The sequence below is a fragment of the Miniopterus natalensis genome, chromosome 7, assembly GCF_054644295.1.
Source record: "Miniopterus natalensis isolate mMinNat1 chromosome 7, mMinNat1.hap1, whole genome shotgun sequence".
In the NCBI taxonomy this organism is placed as follows: domain Eukaryota; kingdom Metazoa; phylum Chordata; class Mammalia; order Chiroptera; family Miniopteridae; genus Miniopterus; species Miniopterus natalensis.
Genome location: NC_142087.1, coordinates 6930533 through 6948770, shown reverse-complemented (window position 1 = coordinate 6948770; position 18238 = coordinate 6930533). Strand labels below are relative to the sequence as shown.

At 48.8% G+C, this 18238-nt stretch overlaps 1 protein-coding gene across 1 annotated transcript in view; it reads right to left on the bottom strand.

Annotated features, from left to right (window-relative positions):
* The window catches only part of PTPRT (protein tyrosine phosphatase receptor type T), a 511569-nt gene that overhangs the window by 478752 nt on the left and 14579 nt on the right, over nt 1–18238 (bottom strand). The window contains exon 5 of the mRNA XM_087819279.1: nt 5148–5322. Coding sequence (XP_087675405.1) covers nt 5148–5322 — 175 coding nt within the window. The remainder of the gene's footprint in view (nt 1–5147; nt 5323–18238) is intronic.

The following is an 18238-nucleotide window of genomic DNA, read 5'->3' as shown; positions in this document are numbered from 1 at the left end:
CAGCCACCTTCCTGACCATGGCTTTCCACCAGGCACAGGGAGGGCGGGGAGGAGAAGAGATGGATGCAGAGGCCCAGCCTCAAGAGCGTGTGTGCACCACTGTCGTGGACCCCGGGTAGCAGGGTCCCTCAGAGCCGCCTGACTGCCACAGAATAAAGCTCCCACTCTACTCTGCAAGTGTCCCCCTGCCTAGATTCCCAGCCTCCAACATGTCACCCACTCACGTCCCAGAACTGTGATCCAGGCTGTCCAGCTTGGATGGGACCATTCTTAGAAGCCTCAAAAGAATTTCCCAAACTGCATCAGTTGTTCACCCTCCGTATTTCCTCAGCTCACCACCGAATACAGGGCCTCCCATGTTGGATTTTGTAAGAAATGTGGTATGAGAAAGAGCAAGGTCTGAGGCTAGCTCTGCCACATACAAGCTGTGTGACCTTGGGAAAGTTACCTAACCTCTCTGAGCCACCACTCCCTCACTTGTACAAGGCAGATACTAACAGAACATGTATCAGAGTTGTAGACAGGATTAGTACGATCATGTATGAGGAGTCTGACACAAGCCAGATGCCAGGCATTATAGGTTTCTATCATTCTTTCCGCTACACAATGACCTCATTACACCACCTGACACTTAGCTGGGGCTCAATCAACTATTACACAAATGAACACAGAGACAAGTCAGCTACTCCAGCCATGAAATCTCTAAATCAGGGGCTGGAAACTCAAATGCCTAAAGCAATTAGACTAGTTACATGAGAAAAACAGGCCAAATGTGGGCAGTGATCGAGTGTGAAACACATGCCCCAGGATGGAGCAGCCACACTATCCAGCAGTGCCATCCCAGAATGCCGGCTCAATGTGGCCAAACCTGACACAATTTCAAGAGGAATTTAAATATTGGAACAAATTTTAAAAAAAAGAAGAAAAAAAAAGGCAGTGCAACATAAATAAAGCATTTCTGAAAGTGATTTTGACTAATAGGCTGCATTTGGTGACATCAATCCCATTTCAGAGGAGAGGAGAGAGACCTAAAGGTGACTAAATTTAAATCTCTACGGTATAGCTTATCATTCCTTTAAGCAGGACATGGAAAAATGGACAATGTGCTCGGACACTACCCCTTAGTACGATAGTAAAATATGATTATGGAGAGTTACAGTTGTAACTGCATGCATGTCCACTTTGTGCCAAGATCTATACACATATTGTCTCCCTCTCATAAGGATCCAATTAGATATATTCACCCCCATTGAACAGATGAGGTAACTGAGGCCCAGAGTGAATACATGATGTGCCGGAAGTCAGGGAGACAACTGGGGCCAGGACTGAGATCAGAAGTGTCATGTGGTTATATCCAAAAATCCCTACTCTCAACACTACCAAGCTGCCCTGGCAGGAAGTCACATCATTACTTAAATCAGAGCATCTGACTCCAGCAGCAGTATTGTATTTCTGCTGGGCACTAATCCGCACATTGATAAGAGGGTTCTGAGCCCATGGTAGGCTGTTAAATGGAGCTGGAAGAAAGATTTAAAAATCACTACCCACGACACATTTTTTTTTATGTTAGGGAATTTTCATCAGGACCACATCTGCATAACTTCAGTTGAAGAGAACTACATCCTTGGGATAAGTTAAGACGCCTTGAAATCAAAAACAGTTGGAGACCCAGAAATGAGGAGAGAATCAGCGCATTTGTGAACACTGGTCTGAAATAGGTAGGTCAGGGGGCCGGACTGTCAATTGAGCGAAACCTCAATTACAGAGCAATCCAATGTATGCCCAGGTACGGTATCGCAACTCAATAAACAGCCCTTCGGAATTAAGTAATTCCAATTTGCTTTCATTTCGATCGGTGTGTCGCGCTGAGAATTTGATATCACCTGCACTCAAATTAGGATGCTCACAATCTCAGGATAGCACATTAGCCGTGAGCAAGGCAGCCAAAAGCATGCCTGCTCAGGGAGCCAGAGGCCCAGGCTGGGCCTCCACTGCTCAGCCCAGTGCAAGAACCTGCCGTGAACAGCATCAGAGGGGCCACCAGATCCGGGCACCCCCTGGCACCAAGGGGCACAATGACTTCCCAACCTCAGCATAGCCCAAGTTCTGATGAATGATGCCAGGTGGAGTGGGGACCACATGGTTAGATGGCTGAGCGCAGGCATGACCAACTACTTTTCCTTGGTCCCCAGATTTCTGGCTCAGCGGTGGTGGATATGGGAAGAGACCCGGGGAGTCTGACCTAGTGTGCACTGCACAACTCAAATGTCCCCAAGCCCACTTGTTGGGCCCCAGCTTATATTTCCTCCCTCCCTTTCTTTATGTGCAGCATACAACTGTATGGGGAGAGAGCTCCACTTCGCGGAGGAAGCGTTAAATGATTTCCTCAAGGCCAGATAGATAGCAATTCAATCAGCACCTGGGTCAGGTGTCCTGCCCCTACCCACCCGCTGGCCTTTCACCACCTGGGACTTCTCACCTGGGAAATCCTACCCATGCCAGCAGGTTATTTTATGGAACAAACATTTTATAGGGAGGTGGGCCTGGCAGTGTTCTGGGAACTCCTCCATCCACGGTCTCAGTCTTCAGGACACACACCCTCTGAGGGTGGTGATCCTACATCTTCACTCCCAGGTGAGCTGGGAGAGGTTGATATTCAAGGTCACAGAGCTGGGACAAGATGGGGCAAGGATTCAAACCTGGGCGCCCCGGCTCCCGAGCTCTTTCCTTTGAACTGGAACTGAATGAATGAAACCTGGAGAACAGCTGCCCGGGGGTGGCTCTCTTTCTGTGACAGCCCAGTGCCCTCTCCCTGCCCTGTTCACAAACACGGCCTGTGCACCGCTCCCTCCAAGCTGAACTCTGACCCAGGCTGCACAGCCAGCAAAGGATCAATCACTTTCCCGTCAACCCCGGCCACCCCTCCAAATAAAGACAATGATGCTTCATCATGGGACCCACATCCTGTCCCAAAGGCCTCTGCATTTGGCCTTCCAGACCTCTTCCCCCACAACTGAGGACAGAGGGAAAGAAAAACACACACGTTTTCTGGTTCCATCTGTCTGATGTAGAACCAAGTTTGCACCCAGCAGATGCAATCAGTTCTACATCAGTAAGGTGCTCACAAGATCGTGGAGAGCATGAGACAACAGTCCACGGTCCCCCAGGTCTTCTATTCTAGTGTGGGAGGCCACCGTACAACAGGTACAATGAGCGCTCCGGAGGGGACGGCTCAGGAAATTACATATTCATTGAGGACCTGGAAGGGCTACAAAGGCCACTCGTCACAGAAATCAATCTATTGGCACAAAAAAACCCAAAGATAGGAGCCTAACGCAATAGAAATGATGGTTTCTTTTATATAGTAATGGCACTCGATATCAACAATTTTAAAGATTTTTTTCCCTCATGGTTGTTTTGTTCGTGACTGGCTAATTTGTTGATCTCCAGCCTAAGTGTTCGGGGCATTATGGTGAAAATGAATTCCTGCTGAGGCCAATAATCCATTCACTCATCCATCATTCAGCAAATATCTTAAGGTTGAGCCTTATGAAATGAAGGATTGTGCAGGTCCAAACAGTTGAACACGCGATTTCACACGGTTCGGCGTGCCCAGCCCTTGGGCCAGGCCCTCCACTGAGCTCCAGGGACTTACTGTCAACCATGAATTGAACAGAAGATGCCCCTCTTTTCACAGAGCTTATATCCTGAAGGGAGAGGCAGGAAGTTACCAGGTAAACAAAGGAAAATTATCATTTTGAAGTGTGATAGTGCCACATAGAAAAAGCAGAAAAGGCACCAGGGTGATGTAAGAGAATGAAGTCAATCACCACAGTGGGGCTGGGGAAGGAGATTCAGGGAAATTCTCTCACAGGAGTTGACGTGATGACACCCAAGCCGAGCCAGATGGTCAGCCACACGCATATACATCGAGAGCCAGGACAGCCCAGGACAGAGAATCCCAGACTGCAAACCCCAGTCTGGTCCAGGCCGGGCTGCCAGTTCCATGGAGGCAGCGAAGAGGGGTCAGGGGTTTCATACCAACCCATCCCTGGGCCAAGGAGACCCGCTCGGGAGCCTTCTGGGGAGGTGGGGGGTGGGAGATGATGTCAATGTGTTCGTTCACCCTCAAGTGCACCAGGTACCATTCTACAGCAAGCATAAGCACAGCCTCATTATTTCATGCACTAAATTATGCTATATGAAAATTTTAATCGCTGAGCATAGCGCTGGAAAGCGAGTGCATTCATATGCTACTGTTGCCAGTGTAACCTGTCAAACCGTTTTCTGCAAAAGCAATATTGCAAAACAAAGAAAAATCCAGAATTAATGCTCACGCTCTTCGGCCTACCAACCCTACCCCCAGGGAATTTATCCAAGGAAATAACCTGGTTCAGTGGAATAAAAATGCTCTCTTCAGAAGGCGCCACTGAGGTGTTAATTGTTGCACGCACAGAGGAGAGACGTGAAAACAAGACCCCTGGAATGACCTCCGTGACTACAAGCGGGGAGACGTGAAAATGCTGGGTGATTCACTTTAGGAAGCAGTGTACACCCATTAAGCATGCTAACAAAGCTCACACAGACTTTCCAGAATAAACGGGACTTGCAGCTCCTGGAAAGAGGCAGCAAAGGAAGCAGCGTGCATGCCTAACGGGAGGCGTATCGAGGACATGTCAAGGTGAACAAGAAAATTGAAAAGAATTAAATCAGGGCCAGTGAGGCAAAGGATTATTTATTTCAAAAGTCCTTCCAAAATATTATCATTATATCGTGTTTTCAATATAAGAATCCCTGAGAAACGATTGTACTCTCTGGACACTAGAGCAGAGCGCCACCAAACACAAGGACACGGATTCCTTCTAACTGTAAGGGCAGAATAAAGCCGAACGCGGAGGCGGCTTCCACGCCTTGTACCCACAGACTGTCACTTAGGGGTCCTGCACGGGACACCCAACTTTGAAAAGCAATGCGATACCGCGGGATTTTCCAATAGCAGCTCCCTTTTTGGAGCGTGGGATCGGAAGTTGTGTCTTATGCTCCCGAATGGGAGGAGGGTTAGCAGCAGAGGAGAAAACCCCGTAAGGCCTCCTTTGCAAGGGTGGAGCCAAGAAAGCCCCTGATACCCGCCGAGCCGTGGCACTCACCTTTCACGATCAGCTCGGCGTAGTTGGACACGCCGGAGCCACCGTCGGAGCGGATCACGCAGCGGTATTTGCTCACACTCCGCTGGGCAGTGTCTGCCACACTGACAGTGGCCGAGAAGCGCCTGTGGTTGACCACGCGGGTGACCATGAGAGCCGTGTCCCTGCCGTTCCATTGCTGCAGGACAGAGGAAGCGGGGAGAGGAGAAATATCATCACGTGCTCCTGGGTGACCTGGAGCATAGAGGCTCCAACCACCCCAGGAAGGGGTTGGGCCTGACTTTCTATAAGAAGGAGTTTCCATGGCCGGCTTTCAGGAGAGATCTGATTCAAGAAGAAACATTGCTGGTGAGCTGATTAAAGAGGGCTGATGCCTGGTGGTAAGAAGAGAGGGCACAGGCCCCTTCCAAACACCTGGCTTCTTGCTCAGCCAGCATCCGGGGATTGGGCCTTAGCCCCTTAACCTTCCTCCCATTTTCCTTCGTCTCTTAAGCAGGACCCACAGGGTTCCTCCAAAGACAGACTCAGACAGATTAGTGAAAATCCAACCCAGGAAGTGATCAAAAACAGCCTGGCCCCCAGTCCCATGCTAGGGACCTGATACCCCAAACACAGGCTCTGGGTCCCACCCCTACCAAGGACCAACCCCAGCTTAGAGTGTGGATGGAGGCTTTTCAGCACCTCCCCTGGGTGGCAAAGGCTCTTCCCTCTGCCTGAGACCTCCTGTGTCCCTAGGGATACTCCCTCTCTCTTAAAACTCAGTTCAGCTCATCACCATCTCAGGTAAGTTCCCCCAATTCCCCTGTCACACCACCTTCTGGAAGCTATTCACTCTCTGTATATGGCACAAGCTTCCCACGCATTTTTGCCTACAAGTGCTTCCCACTGTGGATTGTGAGCTCCTGAGAGCAGGGCTTTGCTCTTTTCATCTCCAGCACCGTGCCCAGAAACCTCTCGACATGACAGGCACTTCTAGAATCAAGGTGACTACACGAGCATTTTTGTCTTTCCCCTCCTGAATCTTGGGGGTGATATTTTGAATTTGAAGGAGATCATTTCACAAGCAACAAGTGATAAAAACTGGTAAGACACAAGCATGAGGATGCAGTTTGAGTGAAAATTTACTAAGCACCTACTATGCACCGGACCCTGACTCTCCTTTTTCACCCTCACAGCTGTTTCAGGCGTCCGTTATTGCTGCTCTTAGAGGAACTCACTTGGCAGCGAGGTTAAATAAATATGTAGAGCAAATAAGTCCCTTGTCCAGGTTGTCCAACTTTAAGCCAAGCATTCCTTTCACTGAGACCTTCTCGTGACTGCCTGCATTAATTTTTTTTTTTTTTCCAAAAGTAAGATGGACTGTTTTAATTGCCTGGTTGGAGTTAGGGAAGCCTTGTGATTTATAAGTTTCCCCATGTCCCGAGTCTTCCGAGATGCACTCTTCATCACCACTTCCTGCACAAAGTGAAAGTGCCACCCCATGGGTGACCCACCTTCATCCATGTCATCTCCCATCGCCCCCGTCAGTGATGTGTCAGGACTGGGACACAAGATGGGTAAGTCACCGTGCTCAGCTGTACCGAGCGATTGAGGTGGGACAGCAGGGGAGGGCAGTGAGCACGAGGCCACGAAAGATGGAGTAACCAAGGCATCCGTGGGACCTGCTCAGACTGGACAGCCTGATTGCAATCTTTTACTTTTTTGGCATCCCCTGGACTTTCTGCCTCTACATGTCTTTCTTTTATACTTGAAAATAAGAAAACTACTTGTATTTTTAAAAAGCCACAGCAGTATGAGAGGTAGTCACAACCCCTCCCATACCAGAAGCTGCGCAACAGGATGTGTAGAAACAAAGGAAAAGAGAGGAAATGGAAGGGGAAGGAAAGTCACTGGGGCTGAACCTGCCAACCACCTGCCTCATGGTGCAACTAGAATCAAATGCTGAGAACTTCCCAGGCTCCAAACACGGCTCCCTTCCCACAATCTGCAAATAGGAAAGTAGAGGAAATTCTGGGAAACTACAGGGATGCACCCTGATTTGAGGAAGAGCTGGCTGAATGTATGGGAGGGCCTGGAAAGAGTTGGAGTTGCCAAAGAGCCCATTTCCCCACTGCTGAGCAAGCCCCGCAGGGCCACCTTGGCGGGTACGAGTGAGTGAGTGATGAGTGAGGGGTGGGTGTCTTCTAACCTGACCTGCTTATAAGAGCATGGACACTTTGTTCTTTCTTTTATAAGCTAATAGTGACTGCACGCTATTATAGGCTGTTTCACATGCCTTCTCATTAATTCCTCATAAAAACCCAGAAGGGGGGCACACAGTGTCTTGTATAAACAAGGAAGCTGAAGCTCAGAGACGTAGAATCACCAGCCCGAGTCTGCACAGCTTGGAAGGGGCACCGCTGGGATTTGAACGCAGGGCATCGGGCTTCAGAGCCTGTCCTGAAAACACCGCCTGCGCACCTGCGTAGCTCTAATGTGGGGGAACTACTTCCCCATCACTCACCCCCTCGAGCACCCCCAGACCCAAATGCGGGAGAGTATGGGTAATGGGTGTGACCAGGATCCACCTATTTTGCTATAAAAAAGGGACAGTGACAGGAGGTGGAGGGAGGAATGTAGCGTAGCAGGTGAGAGGCAATAAACAAAAACGTGCATGCCCCAACCAGACAGCTCAGGAGACACAGGACTTTTCTCAGACATCCCAGGCTTTGAACAGGCAAGAAATCTACGGGATCAAAGAGGAGAAACCAAGAGTAATACTGACACATGGGCTCTAAGAAACATGAGCTAAGAGGCGAGTTGGTTAAGGAAATGCACAGAAAAGAAAACAGACCTTGAGGGGCCAAGGGAAGACTTACAGGAAGCAAACGCTGCCTCGTGCAGATTTCAGGACGGCACTAGATGATTAGTCGCAGGACCAGCGCTGCAGAAAATCAGTGACTTGAGAACAGGCTTGGAAAAAAGACCCAGAGAGCCAACGAGCAAAGATGAAAGGAACTGGAGAGACGATTGATGAAGGGAAGGGAGACCAGACAGCTACCTGCCGTGTAAGTAACCGGCGCCCCAAGGAGGAGCCGAACGAGAGGAGCTCTGCTCACAGCCTGAGGAACAGCGGGCGCTTCCCTGACCCAGAGCCTACTTGACAAAATTCCCTGGCCCACCGCCTACTTGACAAAATTTATGAAAACCGGGATAACGGAGGTATATGTTCATAAAAATATGGACTAGTAAGGAAAGGGAAGTATATAAAAATCCAGATAAAAAAAGAACGTGCCATACTAAATACATAAACCAATGTGGCCTAAAACTCCTCACCTGCCATCGTTTCCACATCTAAGGCACCCTCTCCTGGATAAGGCTCTTCCCCCAGTGTCACAGGAGAGCTCCAGGGAGACTACGGTTTTTTAGATACTTGTAAGAGGACAGGAAGGGAGCAAGGGAAAGACAGGACAGGACCTGATCGTAAAACACGCAACCAAATGTTCCATTTGTGCAAACCTGGGCTGGCGATTTATTTCACTGAGCTTCAGTTTCCTCACATATACAATGGACTTGATCCCGGTGTCCACTTTATGGCGTTATTAGGACGAATAAATGGGAAGGCGTATGAAACGCTCGGCACCTGAGGGCATAGTCTGGCGTTAGTGGAGCTCTCTCCAAATTAGCCACGAAAGTAGGGTAAGCAGGATAATGCCCCCCAGAGATGTCCACATCCTAATCCCTGGAACCTGTGAATATGTTACCTTCCTCGGCAAAAGGGTCTTCAAAGATGTGATTAAGGATCTTGAGGTCCCAGTATAATCACAAGGGACCTTATGTGTGACAGAGGGAGGCAGAGGGGACAGAGTCAGAAAAGATGTAGTGACAGAAGCAGAGGTCAGAGTGACAGGATTGATGGCTTCAAGATGAAGGGGCCACAAGCCAAGGGACTGGGGCAGTTTCCAGAAGCTAGGAAAGGGACAGGAAGGGGTTCTCTCTCTGGGCCCCCGGAAGGAACACAGCCCAGCCAACACCTCGGTTTTAGCCGAGTAAAACCCAGTTCTGACTTCTGGCCTCCACAACTGTCAGGTAATAAATCTGTGCTGTTTTAAGCCACTAGATTTGTGTAATTTGCTACGTAAGCAATGAGAAACTAATATAAAGAGCAAAGGGCTGATTAAGTGCAAAACATTCATTTTTCACATTTAGTTTAATCTTTATTTTGATGTCTCCTCCAGAATTAGTTACTTTTCTTGTTCATGATGGCAGAGCCGGCAGGACCGCAGAGAATTAAGGGCATCCTCCCGAACAATTCACATCTTTCTGTTTAGCTCCTAAACCACCAGGCTTTCTCCCATCGAAGGATAGGAAATTGCAGGTTGTCTTATAAAATCTCTAGAAAATAGGCCTTTGATAATCACACTTGTCATACTGGGAGCAGCCAGCAGCAGGACAGGGACGAGCAGGAGGGCCCAGGGCCACGAGAGGAAACGGCGCTGTGCCGGCCCGTGGGCGAGGAGACATGAAGGGCAAGTCCAGAGAGACGAGCCCAGATGGAAGGTCAAGGCGGACGAGCAGTGACCCAGGAGCCCAGAAATAGAGACCAGCAGGGATTCTGGAAGATCAGCGATGGCGAGAGGCTAGGACGCCAGAGCCCTGTGGCGACGTGGAGAAGGGATTCAAGTAGCACGAGTGTATAAGAAGCCCAGGTCCCAGCCACTGTCTCCGCCCCAGACTGAGGCAGAAGAGAAACTGCAAGGGGAGAAAGCAAGAGGGGGCGGTCATTAAGCAGGAAAGAACTGAGATCCAGGCCCATGGGTGCTGAGCAGGTTTGAGTGGACACAGGGGGCGTAGAGCAGGCGCTGTGCCAGGAGCTGAAGGGGACCACAGCCCAGAGACAAGGTGGGGAGCAAACCGTCCCAACCAAGACGCAAGTGCCACGTAAATGCACAGGGATGTGAACGCGGGGATGCTAGGAAAGAGGGGGACAGCGAAGGGAAAAGCCAGAGAGAAGCAGGCAAGGATGATGCGGGGGGGGGGGGGGTCCTTCTTAGGCCCGTGTCACCACTCTGGCTCATGAAGTTTCTTCTGGCTCCTGTAATCTTTTTCAGACGCAAGTATATCCTTGCTCTGAAATTTCAGGGCTCACTTCCTTCCCTCTTGTGGCAGGTCTTTCAGACCTATGTCAGCTGCGCTAAATCAGAATCACCTTCTAGCCCCTCTGAGTCTAGGAGCCAACGGAATACATTTCCCAGTGGGCACCAATCATAGTGTCTTAGGTCAGGCTTCCCAAAGCAGGGTCTGAGACACGGTGACTTACTGAGAGCCCTCAGGAGACAGGGGTGAAGGACAGGGGGCGGCAAGGAGCTGAGCAAGGATGTCTAGCCTCAGTCCGACCCCACGGGAGCTCTGGAGCATGAAATGAACCACAGAGCGGACCCACCTTGAGACAAGGAGCCAGCACTGAACCCCATGGCAGTCAGGCACTGGCCATCGCCTGCCAAGTGAGGGGAGGAAGAAACTTTCCATTTGACCCAGGGCGCAGGAGCTGTGAGCCTTTAGCAGCCAACAGGCACAGTGTCCAGGGGTTGGGGGCGCGGAGTCATAAAGGATGCTATAAAAACACTGACAGCACCCATCCTACCCAGCACTCCCCCATCTCTGCCCCCTCCTCCAGTACCTTAGGCATGGGGGTGTCCGGAAATCCCAGGAGCCACTGCCTCATTTGCTGATAGTCTGCGCCAAGATCTGTGTCTTAAAAAAATGGGGCTGGAACTGACCCCCATAGAACACTGACGACAGGGGAAAGCTGAGCACCCCGAACTAGCACACTCTTCCTCTGAAAAGGCACGATATCTCCCACGAACAGAGTCCCATAACTGAGTTTGATAAATGTGTTGTTTAACTTAATGAGACTTGTCTGAGCATTTATTTAGTAAAAGTCACATTTGCACGTGCTTGGTCTGTGCTAGGCACTGTGTTAACTGGCTTACAAGATGGAATTCACTTAATGCTTTTAAAATCCCTAGAAAAGTGCTTTGCCGAGGGTGGTTCCTGGGCCGGCTGCATCTGCATCACCTGGGAATTGTTTGAAATGCAAATTTTAAAGAGAATTCAGGGGCTGATATCCATTTGTAGATGTTGTTTATCAGGCTTAGTAGTCTGAGGGTTCCCCCCCTTTTTTTTATTCTATTATTGATCACACTGAAAATGTACTCATTATTTAACAAAACAGAAAATGAGAGAGCCTAGCCTGTGGAAAGCATAATTTCTTTTGCCCAGAGAAATTTACAGGCTGGGTGAAGATTGCAACAAAATAGCATAAAGGGTAAAACATAGCTGAGCATTGAAATACCGAACTTCATGCAGGAAAAGAGTGCTGGCGTGGAAAAAGCAATGCTCTTAGAATGATCTAGAGCAGCGTTTCTCAAAGTGTGGTCCCCAGGCCCCCCTTCACTGGTGTTAGGCTTGCCGAGGAGGAACACAGGCCAGATGAGAAGGTCAGGGGGATTTTTTAGGGCTTGAGTACAGATGGGCTGAGCTCCAAATGGCATCAGCCGGGAGTGTGTGGGGAGGAAGTCTCCCTATAGGGTGTAGGGCAGGAACTTAGCAAGGGTACCAACGAGGCTGTTGCTAGAGTTCATCTAAAGGTTACTTTCTCAAGCAGGGAGCAGAAAGTTACTCTGCATAAGGAACAAAATGAATTCAGGGGAAAGGTACAATCTCACGCAAAAGTTACTTTCTCATGCAGGGGAGGGGTAGGCCCTCAGGAACATGAAGTTTCTGTCCAAACCTAACAACTGGCACCCTGGGAATGTGTCAGAAATGCAGATCCTCAGGTCCCAGCCCTGACCTAATAAATCAGGAACTCAAGGGGTGGCACCACGCCATGTTTTAACAGATCCTCTTGGTGATTCTGGTGCATGATAAAGCATGAGATAGGTCCTGTTAATACTCCTGTTTTACAAATGAAGAAACTGAGGCAGAGAGGTCAAGCAAACGTTGTCTGTTTTCTTTTCCAAAGGCCCTGTCTGCTTGCCACACTACGTGCTCATGGGGCTGAACCCGCCCAGAAGGCGAACCTTTTTCCAATTCAGCCACCCAGGGGGCACACGTGTTCTCTATTGAAAAGGGCACTCTACAGGCGAATCCGTGGTCCCGTTTTCTCTTTTATTCTCTCTCTCTCTTTTAAAACAACTCGAATTCCACCTTCCCGTAGTCTGTTCTATGTGGCGTAAACGGTCTTAGTTTGAAAGCACACACTCTTTGCAAGAGCAGGGGTTGCAAATCCCCACTTGAATATTCCTGACCCTAGCACACGTGCTTCCCTCCAGCCCCGGGCCAGGCCTCTCGACCTTCAGGAGCCACCCAGAGAGAGAGACAGAGAAGCGCCCGGTGCCACGGGGAGCGTGCCGTGTCCACGGTACCCGATTAGCTACCAGGGTATCTACAATGGCCTCACCGTTTTGCAGTTCCCCATCCTCTCTGCTCCGTGTGTCACGACACAACTCCCTTCACAAAGAGGTAAGGCAGGGCCCGCGAAGCGGCTGCGGTCAGTTCAGAGCGCGCAGGCCCAGAGCGCGCAGGCCCCTAACTGGTCTAGGTGGGCAGACGGGAAGCACCGGCCCTTCAGCAGAGGGGAGCCTGCCTTCCGCGTGCTGGGCTGAGCTTAGCTTCTGGCATTTTTTAAAAAAAGGAAAGTAAAATAAGGCCCAGCATTTGCAGCTGAAAATTGCTCTAATTGCTCCAGAAATCTCCTGGCTAGATAATGTTTAGGTAAAATTCCCACACTTCCTAATGAATATTCTTCTCTCTTTGAGTCACACTGTTTCAACGGCGTGGCATTTGGAAACGCGCTTAAGCCTGGCCTATTGATTCTCTTAAGACCATACTTGTACCTCTCTGGCGGTCTCTAAAGAATAGCTTTTGATTACTCTTTATTAAATGTTAAGAGAAATATAAGTGGACAGAAATCATTTTTGATTAGCTGCGCTGAAGCACTGCCAAGGGCCCGCTGGCTGCTCGCTGGGGGTTGATTTCTGGGTTCAGAGTTTCTGCCGAGTCAGGAGGGTCCTGGCATCAGCCCCAGGGGGAGCCTGGCCGTAGCCCTGAGCAAAGAGGGTGAGTGCGTGGGGAAGGGCCTGCCCACGTGCCATCTCCCAAAGCGGCACAATCCCCCTTTGGCTATTTCTAGTTCACGTCACAGAATTCCGCTCGAAGGCCACATCTCCCTAGAGCACTTATCTGATACTTGTAGCCTCCCCGCCCTCCCTGCTCCCTACTCAGTAGACCCTTCTTTCCCCGGGTAGCCTGGTCACGTGGGTAATGAAATATTTAATCCTGTGGTCAGTTGCTTAATGTCTGTCTCCCCTGCCAGAAGGTAAACGCTGAGAGCAAGAAGCAGGTCGGCCTTGCTCAACACCCTCTCTCCAAGCTCCTGTGCACTGGGGCCAGGACAAGCGAGAACCAAAACCTGAAGCGTGTGGACTGAGGGTGGGCCGAGGGAAGACACTGATGCAAAGGCAGGAGAGAGCAGAGAAGGGAAGAGTGAGCGTGAGAGGGGGGTTTCCAGGTGAGAGTCGGCTAGAGGTGAGCTGCACAGGTGGGGGGGGGGAGACATGAGGGGCAGATGAATTTGAGAGAATGCAGCCTCCCAGGAATTCAAAGCCCAGCTGGATTTTCATGCCCTGGGCTGTTCTAAAGGAGCTGTTTTTTTTTTCATCTGGGGTACCTGCAGGTGAAAAGAAGGAAAGACAAAGCACGTGGTGATGGTGCCGTGGCTTTGTAAATGCACCAAAACCATCGAATTGTAGACTTACAAAACTAATGGTTTGTAAATTATATCTCAACAAAGATATTAAAAGAGATTAAGGTTTCCTAAGACAGGGTCCCTTGGCTATGACACCGACCTGCTGTATGAAGACCCCACCTAGATCCAGCCCCATATCATCCCCACAGAACTGGGGGGGGAGGGAGAGACAAGAAAAACTGTTGCAAACATGAAGCTCATGCTGCTTGAGGTGGGTGAATCATAAAGTGCTTCGTCTCTGACCCGGGAGACTCACATCTCCTGACATCTATGAAACTTGCAGCCTAATTCATTAGCTTGCAAATAAGGTAAAATCTCAGGCCCCCTTCATAGATGTTGACGTATGATTTCATTGAATCAAGAGGACAGGAAGACTTTCAAGAGGGGAGCATCATCAAACACTAAAGGAATCAAATATAAGGACTGATAATAACATCATCATCATCATCATAACAATAAACACCCTTGGCTTTAGCAACAAAGAAAACTCTGGTGACCTCCGTGTTTTGGGAAGAGGTGGGGACTGCAGAAAGCCCACTGCAAGTGTAGACACCACATTCAATACATGTGGCTGAGAAAGGTGGAGACAAGCAAGAAGGCGACTAGAGGGGAGGAACTTGAAAACTATTCCAAGGGTATTTTTATTTCATTGACTTTGTAGATTTGAGAAACTCAAATCTATTTAAGAATCTAGTACAGTGCAAATGAGAGGCCTGTAAATATGTGCTAAGCATGATTTATTTTGATAGAAAGCCATCTGTACGGAAAGAAAGGCTGGAGCGGTGACTCAGGATGACCCACAAGGTGGGCGTGGAAGGGTGAGCCCAGGACTTAGGAATATGACACAGACCAAGGCTGCCTCCACCAGCATGACCTGCATGACTCTGACCTGTGCCACTCGCTCACCCCTCTAAGGCTCAGCCTCATCTACACTCATCTACACAATGGGCTAGAAATAATACCTACCTGTGAGACAGGTTAGGAGAATTAAATACATCATATGTGTAACCACTCAATAAACATCAGCTATAAGAAGTATTATCAATAATTTATCAGTATTGTTTAGCAATGGCGAGGCCACTAGGTTTTCAACAGAAGCCCCACAATGCAAGAGCCACCTGATGCAGGCGCAAGGGGAGGAGCTGCCTCCAGAACGCCCGGGAGTCAGCATTCGCCCTGCTGGGAGCGGGCAAACAGGGTTGCTGGGAGATTCGCTGCGGCCAGGACCGATGTGTCTGCTTATCTCCTCAGCCTGGTGTAGCTGCTGTCGAGCTGATGTGCTCGCCGGGCAGGAGCTTTTTCCTGCCAGATTAGGGTCTGTGCCCTGTTCAATGCCTGCAATTTGCGATTTACAATTTGTCTAAACACATACACTGCCCCTGCTGAGATCTGTGCAGAGCATTTAGAAACATCGCCTTATTTCTGAGACTCTTAAAATGTTATTTGTTGTAAAAACCCCTGGTGGAGCAAATCCTTTGTAGGGATGCCTGGAAATGAGCCCTGCAGTGGGGATGATAGGGCCTGCTCTGGAGCCCCTGAGAAGTGTGAGCATGGCCCCCGTGGGCCACAGTCTTCCACAGAGACTGGGTGACAAAGGAAACACTTCTAAAGCCCCTCATGGATGAAGAGTATCCAACGGTGGTGATGAGGGTATGGGCAAAACCCAAGGGTAATTTTACCTGTAGCCTCAAAGGGGGGGGTCTGTGCTGCCCCCACTGAGGAATTCGCTACCCCAAAGCCCTGCTAAGGCTTCCTACCATCCTTAGAATATTTTGACCATTTTTCTCATTTTAATAGCATTTTCCTGTTTATATTAGTTACCTATATTCATTTTAGTGTATTTAGATGAAACAGAACAGAGATAAAAATAAAAGCACACATAATCTACCATCACAATCAATGCCTAAATGTCTTGATATGTGTCTCATAGTGTTACATGTGTGTATGTGTACAAGCATGTACACATTTGTGTTTACAAATATGTGGGTATATATGTGTATACAGTTGTCCCCCCCATATCTGTGGGGGATTAGGTATAAGACCCCAATGGATGCCTGAAACCGTGGATAGTACTGAACCCCATATACACTGTTTTGTCACAGATACATATCTTTTCACTTACAGGAAGTACTTTACAGCTTCTCTTTGGCATATTCAAATTACCGGCATCTCTGCTCTTGAGCTTTGGGGCCATTATTGAGTAAAATGAGAGTAACTTGAACACAAGCACTGTGATACTGAGACAGCCAACCCCATAATCAAGACAGCTACTAAGTGACTCACAGGTGGGTAGGGTATGGAGCATGGACAGGGTGGACAAAGGAGTGACTCACAGCCTGCGTGGGACAGAGCAGGAATGCTAGAGATTTCATCACACTCCTCAGAAAGGCATACAATTTAAAATGAATGAATTGTCTATTTCTGGAATTTTCCATTTAATATTTTAGGACCACTGTTGACCACAGATAACTGAAACTGTGGATAGAGGGGGGACTGCTGTATATGTTTGTTTGCTCATAAAAATGAATACATTGAACATATTAATTGTTTTATAACTTGCTCTTGTCACCTAAATACATATGGGAGAATATCATGAGATGGACTTCTATAACCGGATATGTAATGACACCATTCCAGCATTCACTTACTCAGTCCCTTTTGCTGGACATGTGGGTTGTTCTCAGCTTGTCCCTCTGTTGAACACACTGGCAGATAATTTTTTTCCTGTCTCTGGTTATCTTCCTGAGTAAATTCCCATATGTAAAATTACTTGCTGGAAAAATGTGCACATTTAAGGTTTTAGATATCTATCGCCAAATTACCTTCTAGGAAACGTGCCCACATGCATTCCTGTGCTGCATGCTAATCCAGTCAGTACAGTTACACCTACTGTACCCTGGACAGTGTTCCTTGTTTCTTTCTCTGAAGGGCTCCCCAAACCTTAGACTAGACATTCTACTCAGAATGCACACCGTCTCTGTGCTTGAAAAAAATGCTTGAAAAATTGCAAGTTTGGGTTCTTCAGGCCAATAATGTACCCCATAAGAAAGAAGCAAGTTATGAATGAGGCCACAGACCTTCCCCCATACATCGTGTGTACGTCTCACCTCAAGAAGGAGTCACCCCAGAACAAGATGAACTTGATTATAACTCCTATCGGCCTTTATTAGCGTTTTCCCTGAAGGATTAGAATTGTTTTAGGCTCAGGTACACAGTCTGTCCATTGATTTGGACACAAGACTCTGGCTGTAACTCCATGATAGTCGGCACCAGCAGATGGGGTCTTGTAAAGAGCATGTTGAGTTTCCAGGAGGGTGTAAAGTAGGAGGACTGGCTGGTCTTCCTTTTTAAGTTCTTAATTTATGATCTGAACCCATTTAAGGATGAGCAGGCTACAGAGTCCCGCTCTATAGAAAGGAAGGCAGGCATTCTCTACAACACAGGCCACAAGATTTATCTCAGACTATGAGCCTGCCGACTGCTCCCTGACCACTGCCAGAAGGAAGGCCACTGACATGCTGCTCTGGAAACAAAGTCACTGTCTTCATTTCCCTGACTTAAGACTGGCGGATGAAAGTGTTTCTGCCTCTGCTGACTCATTGATTCCTCAGCTTGTCTTGGAAGCGACAGCAGGAAATAGCACTGCTGAGAATTAGACCTGCTGTGGGTGTCTGGTGGAGACTCTTGGTCACAATGTGTCTATTTCAATGCCTTTGGAAATTCTCAGGCTCAGTTGCCCCAGCCCTGTTAAATGGAACCGAACTTTGGCGCAGTCTGTAGGCTGCACGTCCAGGGGCTGGAACAAATCCCAAGCGACACTGCATAAGAAATCCGCCACTGCCTCAGCCCGTCTCTGATCCAGGCTGCAGCTGTCTCTTGGGTAGCAGGTGTAGAAAGATGTTAACCTATTTCCAACTACACTGCAGGATATAAGTCTGGACTTAACTAGCCAAGCAGGCATTTGCCAGAGAGCATATGGAAACTGTCTACCTCCCAATATTTCCTGAAATATAGATGAGGGAGACAATATTGGGGGAGGTTTCCTTGAAGAAATATTGAATCTGTTCACTCACCAGATACATTTAAAGAACCCCAGGACACAGATGGATCAGCAGAGAGCGAGGAGCCTCTGTCAAATCCTATTGCTCACCCCACCCCCTCTCCTCAGCCACCTCCCCACACTGCTCTTAGCCGAGCATCATTATGTGCAGCAAGGCCCTGAAACGCGCCCGCGTGCCCTCAATAAGGCGGCAGCGGAGAGCGCAGCTCCTTACATCACAGGCTGTTTCTTTCCGAGAGCTCCTGG